This window comes from Trematomus bernacchii, unplaced genomic scaffold (genome assembly GCF_902827165.1).
Source record: "Trematomus bernacchii unplaced genomic scaffold, fTreBer1.1, whole genome shotgun sequence".
NCBI classification, from domain to species: domain Eukaryota; kingdom Metazoa; phylum Chordata; class Actinopteri; order Perciformes; family Nototheniidae; genus Trematomus; species Trematomus bernacchii.
The window spans coordinates 3,921,676-3,943,685 of record NW_022987803.1 but is presented as its reverse complement, the minus strand read 5'-3'; the positions used below and the strand labels follow the sequence as shown (position 1 = coordinate 3,943,685).

At 40.5% G+C, this 22,010-nt stretch overlaps 1 protein-coding gene across 1 annotated transcript; it reads left to right on the top strand.

Moving 5' to 3' along the window:
- The first annotated feature begins 3,781 nt into the window (after positions 1 to 3,781).
- Positions 3,782 to 20,749, top strand: rad51 (RAD51 recombinase). Its single transcript, XM_034150545.1, has 10 exons — positions 3,782 to 3,948; positions 5,042 to 5,141; positions 6,456 to 6,593; positions 10,002 to 10,119; positions 10,244 to 10,335; positions 15,240 to 15,334; positions 15,469 to 15,582; positions 18,777 to 18,906; positions 19,556 to 19,677; positions 19,866 to 20,749. The coding sequence occupies exons 2-10, from the start codon at positions 5,058 to 5,060 to the stop codon at positions 19,987 to 19,989; spliced, it is 1,017 nt and encodes a 338-aa protein (XP_034006436.1). The 5' UTR covers positions 3,782 to 3,948; positions 5,042 to 5,057; the 3' UTR covers positions 19,990 to 20,749.
- Positions 20,750 to 22,010: the final 1,261 nt, after the last annotated feature.

Genomic DNA, 22,010 nt, shown 5'->3' with positions numbered 1-22,010 from the left:
TCAAGAACTTTGAATTTATCCTCAAGTGCAGTCGCAAAAACCATCGAACGCTATGATGAGACTGGCTCTCATGAGGACCCCCCCCCCCCAGGAAAGGAAGAGCAAGAGTTACCTCTGCTGCAGAGGATAAATGCACAAGAGTTACCAGCCTCAGAAAGCACAAATGAAAGCACCTCAGCCTAGAGCCCACATAAATGATCACAGAGCTGAAGCAGCAGACAATCTCAACATCCACTGTTCAGAGGAGACTGCGTGAATCAGGCCTTCATGGTCCAATTGCTGCAAAGATCCACTACTGTGGCGATTGTTACCGCCTGGGTTAAAGTGGCATTAATGCCAGAGATGCTCCCTGATTGGGGTTAGGATAGGGTTCAAATGGTTTGGAAGACGGCGGGTATGGGCTTAGATAGGTCTCATCATTATTTGTGTGAACATAAAAATAAATATATATCCATCTATCTATATATCTATCCATCTATCCATCTATCCACCTACCTACCTACAGATAGATAGATACTTAATTCATCCCAAATTGTGAAATGTGTGGAAACAAGTATAAACATAATAACATTAAATACAAATGAAAGCAATAGACAGGAATATATGCATATACAGTAGAAAGGACACAATGAATATTATAACATTTAATGTAGCCTTACTATGAAGGCTGACCTGTTCCCCCATGGCTTTTTCCAATGGTAAATATAGATATGAGTATTGTAGAAAAGAAAAGAGGGTGGCAAATAAATGAAGTAGGAATCAAAACAAGTAGGCCTATGTACCTCAGAAATAATTATCACAATTACCTCAAAATGTACACGGATGGTTCTAAGAACAAGGAAGAGTGTGTTGGAATTGGTATATATATCCCAGACTTTAACATTTCGATCTAAAAAGAGCATCAGATCAATGACCAGTATACAGCAGAAATGCTGGCAGTAATAATAGGATTACAGTGGGTGGAAGAGGTCAGACCAGATAGGGTGGTGATATGCACGGATTCATTATCCATATTAAAAAGCATACAGTCAACTGTCAGAGAAGACATACTCATAGAACTTAATCATAGCCTGTTAAGACTGCACAGAGGCGGTATAGATCTGCACATGAGTGGGTGAAAGGGAACGAGTGTGCTGATAAATTAGCAAAAAGTGCACTACAAAAGGAATTAACTTTACCAGTTCAACTTGGAAAAGGAGAAGGAAAAGCAGTAATTAAGAAAAAAGGGATGGAGATCTGGCAGAAAAGGTGGGAGAAAGACCAGAAAGGCAAAGAGTATCATAAAGTTCAAAAGACAATCACAATTCATATTTATGAAGAAAGAAACAGAAGGGAGGAAATCATGAGAGCTAGACTCAGACTAAATCACACAGCATTGAATAGTACTCTGTATATCATGGGGGAAAGTGACAGTGACAAGTGTAGGAACTGTGGAGTTAAAGAAAATGTGGAACATATCTTGTTACATTGTGACATCTATAAAGCTGAAAGAGAAAAACGAAAGGATCAAGTTGAGTGTGGTTGGTATTCTGGGAACAAAAGGAGAAGGAGTAAGAGCTACCAGAAAGGCACTGTTTACCTTTCTGAGTGAAACTGGGGTAGGAAAAATAATCTAACATTAGGTTAAAATAGATCATGGATTGTTGTTTTGTTTTGTTTTATTTATTTTATTTTTCTTTATTTTGTTTTATTAGAGATGGAATGACATGATGATAAATACTATAATTGGATTATGGATTTTTTGTTTGGCCGTGCCATCAGAGTCCGAGTTGGCAATTCTAATTCTCGAAGATATGAAGTTGAAAATGGAACCCCGCAGGGGAGTGTAATTAGTCCTCTTTTGTTTTCTATCATGATAAATGATATATATATACACAAGTAGGATCTGATATTGGTAAGTCACTTTTTGCAGATGATGGAGCTATTTGGAAAAGGGGCAGAAATGTAAATTATATTGTAGCTAAGATTCAGAAAGCCATTACGGAAATTGAAAGCTGGTCTCTGACATGGGGGTTTAGATTATCAGTGGAAAAAACTGAAACTTTATTTTTTATATGAGGAAAAGGATAGGTGAGGAGGTTAGGTTAAAACTTTATGGACAAGAACTAAAGAAAGTGAAGACATTTACATTTCTGGGAATATGGTTGGACGAGAGAGTCACATGGAGTACTCACATTGATAAAGTAGTAGATAAATGTAAAAGGGTTTTAAATCTTATGAGGTGCTTGGCAGGCACTAAGTGGGGGGCTGATAAAGCTGCTTTGAGGAACGTATACACAGCCTTAATTAGATCAGCCATAGAATACGGACTAATAGTGTATGGTTCAGCAGCATATTCTTCTCTTCAAAAATTAGATAGAGTGCAGGCACAAGCACTAAGGATATGCTGTGGGGCAGTCAGATCTACACCAGTGTCGGCACTTCAGGTAGAGGTCGGAGAAATACCAATTTTTTTGAGGAGAAAACAGTTAATTGTTAATTACTGGGCAAATCTACAGGGCCATAAAGATACTCACCCTACTAAACAAACTGTAAAAAAAAAAGTTGGGAAAGTAACAAAATTAAAAAAGAAAGTTTTTGTGTTTGTGTTTCGGAATTATGTAAGGAATTCAAAGTTAAAGAATGGAATATTAGTCCGACGGTGTTGTTATCAGCTGTTCCACCATGGTTGCTACCTCAACCTAGATTTATCCTTATTGAAACGGTTACATTCAATGAAAAACAAAATCAATGTACAGGCTTATGTGAATACTGTTCTACATGAACAATATGGGCAGTTTATACAAATATTTACTGATGGATCCAAAAATCCAGAAAATGGTGAAACTAGTTGTGCATTTTATGTTCCTGAATTAAAAGTAAAAGTGGGAAAGCGGACGAGTGATCACACCGCAGTATACAGTAGAGATGATGGTGATGGCTATCTCACTAGCACTTCAGTGGGTAGAGGAAATACAGCCAATGCGAGTGGTCATTTGCTCTGACTCTAGTGCAGCTCTGGAGAGTATAAACAACTTCTCTTCAGAATGTCGTCAGGATATTTTACATGGAATTTTACACATGTTTAGGTTAGTTCATCTGGGAATTGTTGTTCAATTTGTGTGGGTTCCAGCGCATGTGGGTATTAGAGGGAATGAAGTAGTGGATCAACAGGCAAAATGTGGTTTGAAAGCAAACCAGATTGATATTATGGTACCCATCAGTAGAGCAGAAGTAAAATCTGTTACAAAAGTTGTTATCAAGCAACAATGGCAAAAACTATGGGACAGTAACACCAAAGGAAGACATTTATACCAGATACAAAGGGAAGTAGGAACGGGAAGCACTTGGGGGAGTAGTAGAAGAGAACAGAGCATTAACAGCAGGATAACATTGGGTCACTCTGGATTAAACTCATCACTGCATCTGATTGGAAAACATCCAAATGGCAATTGTGATGGTTGCCAACAACCAGAGACAATACATCATGTATTTTTTAGCTGCCGGGATTATAACAGACAAAGACTCATTCTGAAAACTGCACTGGAACAACTCAACGTCAAGGACATGGATTTCAAGTCAATATACGAAAGTAAATCAAGAAATGAAGCAAACAAGCTGATCTTCAAATTCCTCAAAAGCACTGGTCTGAGGACAAGGGTTTAATATAAACATTTAATAAATCAACAGTAGGTGGCGATATATGCTCCAAGTGGAAGCGATTCGCCATTAACGAAAAGAAGAAGAAGAAGAAGAAGAAGATGATAAAGACTCATGTACAGTAGGTGGCGGTATGCAACTAAGAGCTGTTTGCGATCCGCCATTACAAAAAAGAGAAGAAGAACCGCGCGGGAGCTTTGATTACCAAACAGTCGAGTTTGAGGGAAACAAGAAAGCAGCAGGAAGATTCATCCTGCAGCTTTATCTGGAGAACGTTTCGCTTTTCTAATACATTAATTGAAAACAAAGGTACGTCATAATTGTTTTGTTAAACTTGTGCCATTGCTGTGACGCTGTCTTCGACTAAGCAGCATTGTCAATTGGCTTAGGTTAAATGCAGTGAATTGATGCGCCAACAGTGCTAATGCTAATAAGCTAACAGTACTGTTGTTAAAATGCCCCTCAGCTAAACTTTTGAAGCTAAAGCTACAGCTACTATTGTATTCACTGGGTACGTTAAGTTATTAGCAACTTCTTGTAAAGGTCAAATTTTCGAACATAAGTCTGTAAACTCGCTATTCCAGCCTGTTTACATGTCGTAAAATACTGTGACGAAGTCAGTGCCAGAATAGCGTACTTTCAAATAAAAATAATCTGAGTATCACAATGTAAAAGTAATATAACCTGATTTATTTCCGTTAGTTTTGGATTACTTTCTTATCAAATGCAATTAAATGAACACAAGATAAATGAAATGTCAATAAGATGTGTTTTATTTAAGTGTGTTATGTAAGAGAACAGAACAATGTGACCAAGATATGTAGGATCAAAATGATTGTATTTATAGGAAAACCTGCCTTTCATTAAGCATATTCAGGCAGTAGACTATACACCAGGGGTGTCTACACCTTTTTCACCGAGGGCCACATACATACAAATATACGAAGTGCTGGGCCACTCACTAGAGTTATATTGCCTCACAAGTTCAGTTATAAGTTAGCAAAATCAATCAAATGTAGGTAAATAATGCTTGTGAGTGTTGGCAGCTCATCCCTTAACACAGAAGTAGTGATGGCGAGATGAAGCCTTATGAAGCTTTGAAGCTTTCCAGCCAATTGGTTCGCAAAAGGATCATCTCATGAGGCTTCATCATGGGCTTCATTTGAACACAAACCCCCCTGTTGGTCAAAGTGTGTAAAACAGGCAGATTGGACATCTCAACAGTGTGCCCGATCTCATACCGAGTTCCCAATGAGTAAAGCCTTAGAATAACTCTAAACAACGAACATAAAATCATATTTTCATGTTAACAATATTGTTTTTATTCCAGTTTAATGATTGTGATTGAAAAGCCTCTATGTTACTCACACAGTGCCCCCCCCCCCCCCCCCTCTCTCTGCAGGTTTCACACTCAAACCATGGCTATGAGGAGCGAGTCTAGGGTGGAGACAGAGGTGGAGGAGGAGGAAAGCTTCGGGCCACAGCCTCTGAGCAAACTGGAGGTTTGTATCCTGAACACACGCTTAAGTACACTGAACTTATTACATCTGAAATCTCCTATTTCAGCTGGGGCTTGTTTTGGGGGAGCAATTAGCCTGTTGTTGGGAGTGGACTGTGTGGTGGGAATTTATTTATCAAATGTGGATAGAGAATCAAACCATTCAGCTGTCTTTGTCGTATTTTATTTCTTGCAAGAAAGTTCAGTGAGTCACACAGAGAGCATACAGTCTGCAGAGTGAAAGACAAAGAGTAGAGTTTGGGTTGCATATTTAAACAGAGAGAGGAGAAAGGGAGGGGTTGAGCTTGGTGATAATGAAAAGAACATTCTGGAAGTTTAGGGAGTTAGGGAGGCCGTATCAGGATGTTCTCCGTTCACCTGAGGTGAAGGTCATACTGTTGGTACACATAGAGTGTAACTAACAACATTGCAACAAATCTTCTTAAAGGTGGGGTAGGTAAGTTTGAGAAACCGGCTCGAGATACACTTTTTGTTATATTCCATGGAATGCTCTTAACATCCCGATAGCAATGAATATCTTAAGTGCTTTGACAAAAAATCCATAAAAAAATGTCATCTGTGGAAGCCGTAGTACTGTAAAAAGTACGACCAATCATTTTAGCCGGCCCGGCTAAAATAACTGGATGGCCTACCTGCCTGTCAGCCTTCCATATGTGCACAAACTTATCTCGTGCCCTCATTGGTCATGTGCGCTTTCGTGTGTGTTGGAGGAGGGGCTCTGTAAGGAAGTGGCAGATTTTTTCCGGTTGTGTATTTTCAAATTCTAGCGCACTCAAGCTGGTTTCTCCAAAATTACCTACCCCACCTTTAATAAGGAATTTTTCCCAAGCTTAACAAAGAAGTGAAAGTAGTAAATATAGATAAACATTAGCAAATTAGAATCACACAATGATATTATTAAAGTAAGTGACTTTAATGTTTTTCTATTACAGACTGCATTTCAAATTCATTTGTATTTCAATCAATAGCTATGACATGCACCTTTTTATGTAAATGTTTTTGTGTCAGTATATTTCCGTCTATTTTCTAAACAAGCAGGTGTCGGAAATGTTGGACTGATGATCCATTACTGTAACACTCGGAGAGTAAACAACTCTTCTTTCTTGACTTCTGCGTGAGCATTGCAGCTCTCGACTGTATGAAGATTTAACGTTTGAATCTGACTGGAAATGTATTCACTTTCCTAGGTTAAGGCTAATTGCTGGACTGTTTTTCAAACCCAACACTATTTAGCAGTTTTTCTCTTTCATAGTTTATTGATGCTGTGCTGTCTCTGTCCCAATGTCTCTGCATGCAGCAATGTGGAGTCAGTGGCAGTGACATCAAGAAGCTGGGGGACGCAGGTTTCCACACCATCGAGGCGGTGGCCTACGCACCCAAGAAGGAGCTGCTTAATATCAAAGGCATCAGTGAGGCCAAGGCTGAAAAAATTCTAGTAAGAAACCACATTTCTCCATTATTCTTCCTTTAGTGGGTCAAATATTAGTTTCACGGTTTGTCATATACTCAGGGCTGCAGTATCAGATATGGAAGGGTGGTATCAGTGCAATCTAGTGCAATAAACCTGCAATGTGCAATACAGACACTTTCTTTTGCAATTGTACTGTGTAATAATCACTTGTTATATGAAAAAACTATTTGTATTAGGTCTTCTATAATGCCACAGCACCTCTATATTAGGGATGTTAAGATTCACCGATTCGCATCGGTGCACCGGCATAAACGTTCAAGATGCGAGTGCACCGGTTGAAAGAGTGCACATCTACAGTTTGGGTTGAACTCGCGATGCATCGATTGTAGCGCCTTTGCATCGGTAAAAAAACGATTCATTCATATAATATCCTGTCAGCACTCAGCAGAGACGATCTTTGATCTTTGCTTCGCACTACGGAGGCCGAGAGTCTCAGTTATCAACACACATGGAAGTCGAGGAGAAAGAGAAACACAGCGCACCGAAAAATACCTACAAATCAAACGTTTGGCAACACTTCGGATTTTTCAAGAAAGACAGACAACTTGAAAAATCGCTCGCAAATTGTAAACGATGCCGTGCGGCTTTAAAGTACACAAGTAGTACGAGGAACTTAGCGACGCACATAAAGAGGCGACATGGGGTCTGCGGCTGAAAAGAAAAACCTGAAAGTTAGACATATGAGTGAAATCACTCAGTGAGGTGTTATGTCAGAGAGAGTGGTGTTTAGTTTACAACAGCCTGTGACTGCCAATAATAGTTTAAATGTCTTCCTTACAATTGTAAGCAGTTATGAAATACCTGTTTGTGAAAGTTATTTGTATTTTTTATTGTTCATATAGAAACCACTGCTTTCTGCTCACTGGTGAGTTATCCATAGGCTGAGTGTTAAGCACATCAGGCTGGCAGTTGTATGGGCATTGCACTATGGTCGTTGTTATTTGCACATTGTTAATCATGGGCAATGCATCCTTAAATTGTTTAACTGTGAGGTGTTATACAATTGTACTGTACTCTGGAGACAGAGAACACTACTACACTTGTGAAAAGGCCTGTTTGTGAAAGGTCCAAGTGTTTTGTTTTTTTTAAGGTAAAAAGAAACAGCATGATGGGATGCGCAGTACTAGTAGAGAGAACCAAATATGTAAAGCACTTTTTTGTTAATTTATGATTTGCTGCATATAAGGAATAAAACAAAATCCTCTGTCGTACCATATTGAAGTATCATTATTTTGCATCGTGTTGAATCGCATAATGTTGAATCAAATCGTATCGAACTGTATCGCAACTAGTGTTAATTTCGTCAGCTATTTTTTTATTTAGTTTTAGTCTTAGTCCTATGTTAAATTTCCTTTTTAGTTTTAGTCACATTTAGTCACCTTCATCCTGTTTTTATTTAGTCGACTAAAAGTCTGAGCATTTTAGTATTATTTTAGTCAAAGAAAACTAATTATTTTAGTCTACTTTTTGTCAATGAAAACTGTTGAGTCTTTTTTAGTCATCAGATTATATTGAACATTTCAGTCAAACTAGTCTAGCCAAAACCAATAATTTGTCATTTTAGTCAAACTTATTTCACAATAAGATTATATCTTGTCCTTATTTGATGAAAAACACAGGTTGAATGATTAAGAAAGCAGCTTTGCAGAGAGTATCTGGTCAGGTTTGTGGTGTTTTTACCAGCTGTGTTGTGGCCACATTGTTTTCCTTCTGATAAAACAATGCATTCGCTTTTTTTCTCCGCCTCATTGTAGCGAAAATGGGCCCAAATATCACATAGTTTCTTTCTCCCAAGCAGTGGTGGCTTTAGACTTTTTCGTTGTCAGTCATTTTGACGGACAGGATCGTAACATTTCCGTCATAATCCATTATTACCTGTCGAGTGCACAATTTACCACTCACTCACGCTGACGGGGGGGTATTCGGTTAACGCGAGTGCGACCACTGCTCCCAAGCCCTGTTGTTGCCATTTTATTTTCTGTTAAATAAGGTTAGTTAGACCATGAGTTAGACCCGAGTCTTCCTGACAGTTCACAGTGTGCCGCTGCCCGGTGTAATTCAAATGTGCCGCCGCGCGCAGCACAGACACACAGCTGCTGCCCAGCCGCAGCACAGACACACAGCTGCTGCCCAGCCGCGGCACAGACACACAGCTGCTGCCCAGCCGCGGCACAGACACACAGCTGCTGCCCAGCCGCGGCACAGACACACAGCTGCAGCACAGACACACAGCTGCTGCCCAGCCGCAGCACAGACACACAGCTGCTGCCCAGCCGCGGCACAGACACACAGCTGCTGCCCAGCCGCGGCACAGACACACAGCTGCTGCCCAGCCGCGGCACAGACACACAGCTGCTGCCCAGCCGCAGCACAGACACACAGCTGCAGCACAGACACACAGCTGCAGCACAGACACACAGCTGCAGCACAGACACACAGCTGCTGCCCAGCCGCGGCACAGACACACAGCTGCTGCCCAGCCGCGGCACAGACACACAGCTGCTGCCCAGCCGCGGCACAGACACACAGCTGCTGCCCAGCCGCGGCACAGACACACAGCTGCTGCCCAGCCGCAGCACCGGAAATGGAACTACTGCTGGGAGAAAAACTGACTATCAGAGATGTAACGTTATCTTTGATAATATTTCGTCTCCTCATTTTTCGTCAACGAAAGTAAAGAGAGATTTTGGCATAGTTTTTATTTAGTAAACTACATTTTCGTCTCGTCACTTTTTGTCAACGATATTGCATGATGATTTCGTTACAGTTATTGTTTACTGCCGTCGGTGCCGTCTCGTTTTCGTCATGGAAAAAAAGGTTGTTGACGAACATATTTCGTCATAGTTTTAGTCAACGAAATTAACACTAATCGCAACAGGGGTGAATCGTATCGTATCGCATCCCCTGGTGTTTCAAATGTATCGTTAATGTATCGTATCGTTGGCAACGTATCGAGATGCGCATCGCATCGGCCTCAGTGATGGAGATGCACGTCCCTACTCTATGTTTCTTATGTCACTTTTCTTTTTAATTGCTTCTACTCATTTTTAGCCATGGCTGTAATTATGGTTGTGTATTGTATTACTAATGTGTGCTTTTCTTCTTTATATTTAATACGTTGGCGTACTCTTTATTATTGCATGCCTGTTTTGACCTGCTATGCCACTTTAGCTGTACCACTTTACATTTACCCGCTGGACTAATTCTGATTCTGAAATCCATCTAGCCCTATTGCTTATCAGTCAACACATACAATGTTATATTGAGGGCTCTTTTGATCCCGACCAGTTTGTTAAGCTCTACCTCTTGCGTTGTGAGGTGTTTGTTAGGAAAGTGAAACGTACTGGATTCATTCTTTTATGTTTCCCTCAGGCTGAAGCAGCCAAACTTGTGCCGATGGGCTTCACCACAGCGACTGAGTTCCACCAGAGGAGAGCGGAGATCATCCAGATCTCTACGGGCTCCAAGGAGCTGGACAAACTCCTGCAGGGTTTGTACAACGAGCATACAATCCACAAATCCACCCTGGCTGTCAGCGGTCAGTCCTACACTCAGGATGTAACAGTTGGTACAAATGGAAGGAAGAATAAAGTCTTTTGTTGTTTGTCCTGCAGGCGGGATCGAGACGGGCTCCATCACGGAGATGTTTGGAGAGTTTCGGACGGGGAAGACCCAGCTGTGCCACACACTGGCTGTCACCTGTCAGGTAGAGACACTGAAACACTATCATCTTATCTGAAGAGAATCGTGCTCAAAGACCCTCTAATGTACGCTAGAGGGTCTTTGAGCATGTTTCTCTTCAGTGATTGTGATGTTAAATGTTTGTTGTCCTCGTATCGTGTCTTAATATTTGTCCTTGTTTGATGTTGCAAATGGAGCTGCTTTGATGCAAGTCAAATGTCAGACTTGATCTGACAATACATTGTTATCATATCGTATATTATTATAGCTGACTTATTACCGCAAGGTTCAAAGCTCTGGGTTTAGGTTTGGACTCTGCTTTAACCCAGTGTTTCTCTGTGGATGAAACTAAGGCTACACTCGTATTATACTATATATGTATATATATGTATATATATATATATATATATATATATGTATATATATATATATATATATATATATATATATATATATCTATGCCCCTCTGGCATTTTTCTAGAATATGATATATACAAGAACAGAATATGAAATTAAATATTGTACATTAAGACACAATTAAATACGGTTTATTCCGGTGATAACTATTTAGATAAATAAGTATATTGCAAGATGACAAACAGATGAAGACTCTCCTTCACTCAGTGGATGGCGCTGTCCCATGTCCTCTGAGAGACTCTATGAACTAGGGCTGCACGATTTTGGGAAAAAATCTAATTGCGATTTCTCTGACAAATATTGCGATTGCGATTCGATTTGCGATATTTGTTTTTAAGCGACCCAACGGAAGTTTATTGTAAAATGCGGCCATATCTCCGGCTAGGAAGGTCGCATCAACATGCTCCCGTCTCTAGCACCCCCGCAGCCCGAGCTACGAGTGAAATAACTAAACTTACATGAAACTTCCGTTGGGTTGCTTTAAAGCATGGGTCGGCAACAGGCGGCCCGCGGGCCATTGTTGGCCCGCCAGCAATAATATTTGGCCCGTCATTTTGAGAATAAAAAATCAAAAAATATTTTGAGATTTTTTTTTTTTTTTTTTTTTTTTTACAACATCGGACCGACAGTCGCACATATAGGCTATAATGTCCGAATAGAGAATCTACCTACACCTGAAGAATGCTTATTGTACTTTTATCTATGTTGAGAATGAATGACATACAGCACAGGCACAATCAGGCAGCGGGGTGCACTGACGTCAATTAAAGTACTTATTTAAGGGACACCTATCATGCTATATTTAAATGATATATTGTAGGGCCATACCTATAGAAGGTGTATTTATACGTCTCTGTTTTCAAAATACCAAACAGATCATGCATTTTAGCCATGCCTCATTTCACTCTATTTGCTGTTCTCTAGCCCTGTTTTTGCAGGGGGCTGATTCTGTGAGCTGCAGCTGACCACGCCCCCCTGCAGGAGAGGGGAGCGTGCTCTGATCAAGTCAGAAGAGGGGGAGAAAAAGAGATCTCCATCCTCCGTGTTTTATTCTTATATTATTATATAGAGTCGTTATTCATTTGTTTTAAAGCTCAATAAATAACAAAGAAGACCTTTGACCGGCACTTTTCTAATTTTGTCCGGAAGATTTAAACTTTAACGGACATCTTGACCGGCGAAAGAAAACCTAACTGAAACTCTGCCGCACGGTCGTTCCTTGGAAGAGGCGGAGAGGCGGAGAGGTGGGTGTTTGTCATCTGCTGGTGGACTAACCGGAGAGAATTACAGTGCTTGCCTCGGGGAGGGAGAACAAAAGCCACAGCGGAGAATAAACAGAAGGGTAACCATGGCAACCATGCGCGGGAAGTCTTCTTCGCTGCTTTTGTGGCAGACTACAGCGCCACGTACAGGCCTGGCATATGTACTACAGTGTCTCCAGCGCTTTCGAGCGGCAATGGCCGGCCGTGGCCCAACCCCACATTCCCCTGATAGGTGGAGAGTTGGCCCAATAGCCGTAGCGCCACCGTCCTGACGTCAGGACAGTGTTCAAATCTGGATCAGTTTTTATCAGATCCGTTGCAGCCCCTTTTTTAGAGATTTGGGTATGGAGGAAAATAGAGAGGGTTGTGTTTTCTGACACTTGGTGAGTTCCCTGGAACACCGGGGACACATATTCATGTAGAAAAGACGTACAAAAGTGCATTTTGCATGATAGGTCCCCTTTAACTATTAAATACATTGAGTTGAGTAAAATACTTGGTTACTGATTAATTTAGGTTATAATATATTAAATAAATTGCAAAGCAAAACATGCTGTAATTTATTTATTTTGTATTTTTTTAAAGGTTTTCAACCTGAAAGAATCCTAATGTGTCCTTGAAAAGTTGAAATAAAGAAAAGGAAAAAGGATTCCAGTTGTCCATGCGTCCTCTGGTGCCCCTCAAGCCTCTCAATAGTGGGCAAACACTCAAATAAATGCCAAAAACCCAGAGAACTTGACAATACTTATCAGAATAAAAGCATGTTAAATAACACTGCTACCTAGTTAATAACTCACTCAGTGGAGGCTCGTCCATTGAGGAAAGGGAGGACCATCCTCCCTAAAATTTCAGAAGAAAATTAACTTTGAAGAGAACAATAAATGCACCTCAATTTAAAAGATAAGTCTGTTAAAATACAGATAATAGCCCTGACTTTTAACATGGGACTGAAATGGGGCTAGAGACGACGATCCTCCCTTTGGGCGGGTCTATCCAGAGGCTCTGGATTGGGCGCCTATATCATCAGTGAACCAATCAGCGGATCTGACTGGGCATTAGAGTGTTGATGGGGAGGGTTATCAGCGATATCAGAGTTTTTTCTGAACCGGGGAACAGGGGCGCTGCGCCCTCTTACCAAAATCAATTCCTTGAATTAGGCTTTGATTATGTTCTGGCCCGCCATCTTGTGGCTCAGCCAAAAATTGGCCCACGGCCAAACTTACTTGCCTACCCCTGCTTTAAAGGCAAGCTTCAGTTTAAGATTCACCCTGTAATAGAAACATGTGATGGAGCATTACTAACCTGACTCAGATGGTTTATTTCACCAAACCATAGGAAAGCTCCATTGGAAGCCATTTGGAAAGGGCAGGCACTTTCAAAAATACTTGGCAGCAGGCACGTGCACACATAGACATCAAAGTGGGCTTGAGCCCCTGCCCTTTTTCTTCCTCCAGAGAAAGTGCCCTTTTTTTCCCCTTTTTTAATTTTTTATAAATGAATATATATCTACTGCTGTTTGCGCACAGTTTCCCTTTCCAAAAAGATATTGATTGAATACAAAATTAAAATATCAGGTCGGGAGATTAGACTGTGAAGCTCCGATGCTCTCTCTACCCTCCCTCCCTCCCTCCACGTCTCCAGCACATCGGCAGTCCCTTCAGACAGACAGGTAGCAACACCTCCCACCTTACAGTCCCTTCAGACAGACAGGTAGCAGCACCTCCCACCTTACAGTCCCTTCAGACAGACAGGTAGCAGCACCTCCCACCTTACAGTCCCTTCAGACAGACAGGTAGCAGCACCTCCCACTTTACTGTCCCATGTTATGCCGGCTTTTCTTGGCTTGTTTGAAGGTGAGTGGTGATGAACAAATGACTAAGCTGCCAGTGCCTCGAGTTTACAGCTAATTAGCTAAAAGACAAAAACACATAGTTAACTAGGTAGGCTACTAGCTAATGGATAAGTTAGCTCAAGGTTTAGCTAAGGTAATTTATCATGGGCATACAGGCTAATGTACTGTACTTAAGGGGAGACACTTAAAGTGAATACAGTAAAATGTGTATCTAATAACGTCATCACAATCGCCACATTGATATGCAGATTAGGCGTTAACTAGGCCTAATTAAAATGTGCTAATTTGCATGCAGTTACCAAGGCATTGCAGGTGAAAAGGATAAAACAAAAAAACATATCACCTCACAACTTCCCCAGATAGTTACTTGCGTCAAGTCAGTATTTTCCCCTGAAATGTTATGTTTAAATGCAGATTAGCTTTAAATCTATAGATGAATTCAGACATGGAAGTAAAACGAACACCATTTATATGTGTTTCTTGGAAGTTTTATTTCCATTAGAGTGAAAGAAAACATGGAAGCAAAATAGACCAAAATAACAAGTACATGAAAAAACGATCTTTTTGCCTGTAATGTAAACAGTAACTTCATAATTGTTATTGTTGGCTGCTCATTTAATAACTATGAATTGTACTAGTTTGTTGTCTGCTCTTGTGCTTAGTGAATATAGAAGAACATTGTCTCTGTGTTAGCTGATTATTTTGTAGAATTCTGTTGAGTATTAAACAATTGCGTGAGTGTGAGGGTATTCAAATAAATTGGTCAGTAAGCCAGAGATGTGCAACTATATTTAACTTTTTGTTATAAAACACTTTTTTATAAATGATTATGGGAAGTGCCCTTTTTCTCACTTGAGCACCCGCCCCCCAAAATGTCTGTGCACGTCCCTGCTTGGCAGGTGATTGGATCAATCTGTCTATCACCTTCTATCATGGGCCACTTCTGATTGGTTAACAATGGCTGGTACATGTGGAGCACAGCACTTCTGATTGGTGTGGATGACTGACAGACAAGAACAAAAAAGAAAAGAAAAAATGTTTTTAAAAAAATCGCAGGCTTTGCGATTTGATAATCACATCCTTTCAAATCGCGATTTCGATTTAAAATCGATTAATCGTTCAGCCCTACTATGAATCACCATGACAACATAGTGAGGCTGTCCAACACCATCATCTCCGACCCCAACATGTCCTGAACAGTGGATATGAATTGTTTCCATCAAATCAGAGGAACAGGGTCCCACGATTGAATAAAGTCAAACTGAAGCACTCCTTCCTCCCTTGTATTGTGTCTTGATATTTGTCCTAGTTCACGTTGCAAATGGAGCTGCTGTCATGCAAGAAACATTTCAGACTTGATCTGCATTAAAGTATTATGGTATTGTATTCTGTCCACAGCTGCCCATTGATCAGGGGGGGGGAGAGGGCAAAGCCATGTACATCGACACAGAGGGGACCTTCAGACCAGAGAGGCTGCTGGCTGTAGCTGAGAGGTGAGTCGGGGGGGGGGGGGGGGGGGGCAGCCTGGGTGAATGATGATCATGTGGTATTCATTTCAGTTTGAAACCTGTACACCTGTTCTCTATGGCGTCACTGTTGATGATTGATGACTTCCTCTGTGCTCCAGGTACGGGCTGGTGGGCAGTGACGTCCTGGACAACGTGGCCTACGCCCGCGCCTTCAACACGGACCACCAGACCCAGCTGCTGTACCAAGCCTCCGCCATGATGGCCGAGTCCAGGTCAGTCAGAGCCTCTGGACCTGAGCTATATATATATATATATATATATATATATATATATTTAAAATAATGTTTGCGATATTGACTTGCACGAGAAACACAACGCCAAGACACTCTGCAGAGTTCAGTGAGTTTTGGAGATAGTTAAGGGAGAGTATCAGTAGAAAAGGCACTTTAAAAAAGAACTATAATTAGTTTTAATTCAATTTGTTTAACAAAAGATGTTGGGGGGGGGGGAAATCCTTTTTCTTTTTTTTATATATTTTTTATTGACATTTGGCAGCAAACAATTACAGTGTTTTTTCAAGACATAATAATTGTACATTTTCAGTTTGTCTGTCCGAAATGCCTTTTTCTTTTTTTTTACACAAAGATAAAATAAAGACAGTAAAAAGTACAAACAATAGGGAGTGATCAGGTCTTCACAGTAAAATCATACGTTTGTAAAAATAAAATCTGGCCTATGAGGTTTTACGAAATCAGTCCACTTTCTCCATCGTGACACAAATAGTTCCAGTTTGTGATTGACAGATGATGTTATCCTCTCCATTTTGTAAATGTCCATTGTAATATCCATCCATGCGTTTAAAGTTGGGCTATCAGGTGATAACCATTTCCTTGTAAGAGCTTTTTTACTCGCCACCAGCAACAGATTTAATAAATATTTGTCTTTTTTAGTCCATTCTTGAGGTATGAGTCCAAAGAACAAAGTCTTACTCTCCATGGGCACATGACATTTGAAAATATCTTGTAAGGCTTTATGTATCTCTCTCCAAAAGACCTCAATAACAGGGCAGTCCCAGAAAACATGGTAATGATTTGCATTTGAATTTCCACATTTTCTCCAGCAGTCTGGGGAGTTCCCCCCACAGTGAGGCTTCTGAGAGGGTGTTATCAAATATCTTATCAGGCTTTTCCAACCAAACTCCCTCCAGTTATGTGAACTGGTACATTTCCACTGATATTTCCATATTGCTGTCCATTCCTCCTCAGATATGAGAACCCCTCCTTCCTTCTCCCACTTGGATTTCACATATATGGTTGAGTGTATTTTAAGATTCAACTGCCCTTTATACATACATGAAATAACTTTGCTATCTGTTTTAGAATCGTATGCTTTTTTAAATAGTTCTATCACACCTGTCCTTGACTCTGTTATAGTTTTAACCTTTTTGTTAACATAATGCATCTGTAAGTATCGATAGAAGTCTTGTTTTTCTAATAGGAATTTCTCTTTAAGCATTTCAAAACTAAACAGCGTTCCCTCTTTAATGATGTTGCAAAGAGCAGTTATTCCTTTGGCTGTCCAATCCTTGAATCTAGTGTCTCATTTATTAGGAGTAAAGTCGGTGTCATATGCACACCATTTCAGAATTGTAATATGTTCCTCTAATTTATACTCAGTTATGACTGTTTTCTATACTTTAAGACTCAGTTTTACCCGTGGGTTCTCAAAGTGATGTATGTAGCCCTGTAGGTCGCTGTCAGCTATGATTGCTTGTATGGGAATGGATCATATTTTCTCTTCCATGGTTTTCCATTGGGCATCATACGATGGATTGCACCAGCATACCATGGGCCTCAACTGTGCTGCCCGGTAATACTCTTTAAGGGAAGGTAGAGCCCACCCCCACTTTTCTTTTGATAATTGTAAAGTTTTAAAACAAATTCTAGGTCTTTTAGCCTGCCATATATACCTTGATATTATTCTGTCCCACTCGTTAAATTGTTTTTGGTTAATCTCTATTGGTAAGGTCTGGAACAAATAAAGTAGTCTTGGCAGTATGTTCATTTTGATGGATTCAATTCTTGAGCTGAGACTAAAGAAAGGGATTAGGTTCCATCTAGCTATGTCCTCCTTAATCTTTTTGTTTAAAGGTGAGTAATTGTATTCTGATAGTTCTGAAAGATCCTTTGGTATTATAACGCCTAAATATTTGAAATGCTCTGTGTGCCATGCCAAAGGGTATCTATTTCTAATTTCACCTGGTGGGCTGTAGTTGTAAGTAAGCAATTGTGTTTTAGCAATATTGACCTTGTATCCTGACAGTCGACCATATTGTTCAAGTGATTGCATCAATTTAGGGAGAGAGTTTGTTGGTTGAGCCAAAAAACGCGTAGCAAGCCAGCTTGTGTTCCCGCCCGTGATTAGTAATTCCCCTAATCTCTTAATTTTGTCGTATTGAGCCAATGGTTCCAAGTATAGTGCGAAGAGTAGCGGTGACCATGCACAACCTTGTCTCGAGCCTCTCTCGAAGGTAATGCTATGGGAAATCCTTTTTCAATTGTCTTCTTTATCTTAGCAGCATGGGCTGTAGTTTATGCTAACAGAATAAATATGTACTTTATTCACAACGCATCTTACCGGAGTATGTGCTGAATGATCATTTCCAAATAGAAAGGCAAAATGGCAGTAATACACCTTTTTGAGACTTAAAGGTGGGGTATGTCATTTATTTCAGAAACACTTGTTATATTCCATGGAATGCTCTTAACATCCCAATAGCAATGAATATCTTAAGTGCTTTGACAATAAATCCATAAAAAAATGTCATCTGTGGAAGCCGTAGTACTGTAAAAAGCACGACCAATCATTTTAGCCGGCCCGGGTAAAATAACTGGATGGCCTACCTGCCTGTCAGCCTTCCATCTGTGCACAAACTTATCTCGTGCCCTCATTGGTCATGTGCGCGTTCGTGTGTGTTGGAGGAGGGGCTCTGTAAGGAAGTGGCAGATTTGTTCCGGCTGTGTATTTTCAAATTCTAGCGCACTCGAGCTGGTTTCTCCAAAATTACCTACCCCACCTTTAACTGTTCTATAAATATGAATAACGTGTTCTTGTATTGCCTAAGTACTGCATTCCGACTGCACATATACTGTAAATTGAGTACACTATAGTATTTTCTCAGTAGAAGTATCTTCAGTTATTCGTAATGACATTTCTGTAAACAGGCAGGATCACTGTCCAGACTGAGTGAGCGCTAGAAATATAAGATGTTTTCTAGAGTGTCTTTGACTTAACAAGATACTTCTAAAAACAAGACCCTATATCTCACTGCATTGTTACTTCTTAAGTTATTAGATCTTATATCAAGTATAAAGAAGACATATCTTTCTGACTAGTATTAGACAAATATGCTTGGCCAGATATAGAGTTGTTGTAGCGTGCGCCTCACTCTCTCTCCCTGGGTCAGGTACGCTTTGCTGATCGTGGACAGCGCCACCGCTCTGTACAGGACGGACTACTCGGGCAGAGGAGAGCTGTCTGCGCGGCAGGGACACCTGGGACGCTTCCTGCGCATGCTGCTGCGCCTGGCCGACGAGGTGAGCAGCTGGCCTGGCTCTGTGGGGATATCAAGCGCTCCTCATGTGTTAGTGATGAGCGAGAACCCAAATATCCTGCGTACCTCTCCATAGCTTCAGTTCCTCCCTCACCGTCACCATGTTGCACCACAGCTACTTTACACCATTAATTCATTTATATACTATCTTATGTATATATGCAGTGGTGTAAAGTAACTAAGTAGATTTACTCGAGTACTGTACTTAAGTACAATTTTGAGGTACTTGTACTTTTACTTGAGTTTTTCCATTTTATGCTACTCTGTACTTCTACTCTAAAACAATTCAGAGGTAAACCGTGTACTTTTACTCCACTACATTCAATTCAATTCAACACTACATGTATTTGATACCTTTAGCACTTTAGCTCATCTGCACATTGACTACTTTTACTTGAGGTGCTTTAAGTATATTTTGATGCAAATACTTATGTACTTTTACTTGAGTAACATTTATACTCTTTACCACCTTTTTAATTATTTGAATGCCTTGTATTAAATGCTGCTGTAACAAAATAAGTGTTATAAATAATTTCTATATAATGAACTGAATCAACACTTTCAGGTGTGCTGTGCATCTTAACCCCGAGGTGTCTGTAACGTGAGTGCGTTTGTCTCCAATGTCTCCACAGTTTGGGGTTGCCGTGGTGATATCCAACCAGGTGGTGGCGCAGGTGGATGGAGCGGCCATGTTTTCCGCAGATCCAAAGAAACCAATCGGAGGCAACATTATGGCTCACGCCTCCACCACACGGTGAGTGATGATGGGTGGATGTTTCTACAGTAGAGCTTGATATACACTAACACACAGAGGCTGCAGCTGATGACATCACAGTTCATGGTTAGGGGACTCGATGACATCACAGTTCATGGTTAGGGGACTCGATGACATCACAGTTCATGGTTAGAGGACTGATCTTAACCGTGCTCTTGTGTTTGCAGTCTGTACCTGAGGAAAGGCCGAGGAGAGACGCGGATCTGTAAAATCTACGACTCGCCCTGCCTGCCCGAGTCTGAGGCCATGTTCGCCATCAACCCTGATGGAGTGGGTGATGCTAAGGACTGAGGTGGGGGGGGGCAGGAAGCAGCGGGTGGTAATGAGTTACTGTCACCCCTGCTGACTCATTCTGGACTAAAGTGTTCTGCACCAAGCCACCGCCTCCACTCAGCCTCAGCTGACGGAGGGCTTAGGATTTGATACTGATGGAGAAGGTGGTGCACACCCTGACCCTCGGCAGGGCAGAGGTGCAACAGCAAGATGTTGAAGCACATTTCCCCCGACATGGGGAACAAGGAGGTTTTCTTTCAATATGACCGAGTATCTCCTAGCTACAAGCTGGATTGTTCTGTTAAGAGAAACAGCCTTATGATTTCATAATGATGATAGTATCTCCATCATTCCAGACAAATCTATCTCATCAATTGTCTTAGTTCCCCAAATAAAAATCCCAATTTGCCCAGTGTCCGTTGAGCAAATATTAGATCTTGACGTAGTAAAGCACGAGATATTAAGTCATTATTAGAAATACGGTCTCCATTTTTTTCCTGTGTTGAATGAACCTCTGTAGTTTCTCTTTGGATGGTCAAAAAATATTTCTAATAGTTTGAGATTTTCTTTGCTAGTTTTGTCTCCCTGGTGTTTCTTATGTCTTGTTTGTGATGTGTGACCACATTTCTATAACGCTATACTTTGTTATTTCTCTATTTTCACCTTTGTCAGCTACACTAAAGGTTTGTCTCTTTTCTGTCTTTACCAGCGCCTTCTGTAAATATAACTTGAAGCTAAATTAAAAATAGTTTTACCATTAAAGTGACTGGCTATTTTTCATCATGGAAGTTCATTGTTGGTCCTATGGAGGATTACTAGGAAGGGCTTAATTGATAAAAAATACAATTTTAGAAGATATGAATACCAAAACATTTTATTTAGTTTTATCTGTGTATTTAGTGCATATTCACTTTTTTGTTACGGGATCAGAATATTAAAGGTAGGGTAGGTAAGTTTGAGAAACCGGCTCGAGATACACTTTTTGTTATATTCCATGGAATGCTCTTAACATCCCGATAGCAATGAATATCTGAAGTGCTTTGACAAAAAATCCATAAATAAATATCATCTGTGGAAGCCGTAGTACTGTAAAAAGCACGACCAATCATTTTAGCCGGCCCGGCTAAAATAACTGGATGGCCTACCTGCCTGTCAGCCTTCCATATGTGCACAAACTTATCTCGTGCCCTCATTGGTCATGTGCGCTTTCGTGTGTGTTGGAGGAGGGGCTCTGTAAGGAAGTGGGAGATTTTCTCCAGTTGTGTATTTTCAAATTCTAGTGATCTCGAGCCGGTTTCTCAAACTTACCTACCCCACCTTTAAGGAAATATAACATCAATTTTTTTCACAGCAGCAATTGCAAAATGAACCTCAACAAAAATAAATAAATTGAAAACAAAGTGCCATTTAAAATAATGTTACATCAGAAAGTAATAAACCTGCCAACATACTGCAGCTTCACTTCAACTTCAGAAAGGAATAAAACAAACACGCAGAGATCAAAGGCAGCAAATCAACTCAAAGGAAAATTGAAGGTACAAAAATATTGGAATACTTTTCATTCACAACCAAACAGAACACTCCATGCACTTTTTCACAAGTGGCTGTATTCGGTCCAATACAGTTTCTTATACTACCTTTTTATTTACTAAATCAAAAACAAAAGTTTAAGACTGATACTCTTATCAAAACACTACGTGTGTTACTATAGCTACAAGTAATTAAGTGACCGTCATCTCCACAAAACAAGCATCTGTCAACCTAGCAGAACAATGATAGGAAAAAAAGTGTACACTATTCTCTTTAAATATCTTAATCTATGAAGGCAAAATAATTGGATGTATTCATTATTTTGGTTACCAAAGTCCCTTCCCCTTAAAGCTCTAAAACGTCCCTGATCAAAGTGCTCCAGCAGCTGCTTCCAGATAGCTGTACCACATGTATCAGTCAGTGAGGGGGCACGTCTCCACATGTGTTCCACTGAGGGGGGAGGGGGGGGTCATAATAAAAATGACAACAAATTAAAAAGAATTTCCCTC

Bases quoted from the DNA above. Each gene is read 5' to 3' on its own strand.
- rad51 (XM_034150545.1), top strand. From the start codon at position 5,058: ATGGCTATGAGGAGCGAGTCTAGGGTGGAGACAGAGGTGGAGGAGGAG. The intron at 5,142-6,455 runs GTTTGTATCCTG...CTCTGCATGCAG, and splicing joins AGCCTCTGAGCAAACTGGAG to CAATGTGGAGTCAGTGGCAG. The intron at 15,583-18,776 runs GTCAGTCAGAGC...TCCCTGGGTCAG, and splicing joins GCCATGATGGCCGAGTCCAG to GTACGCTTTGCTGATCGTGG.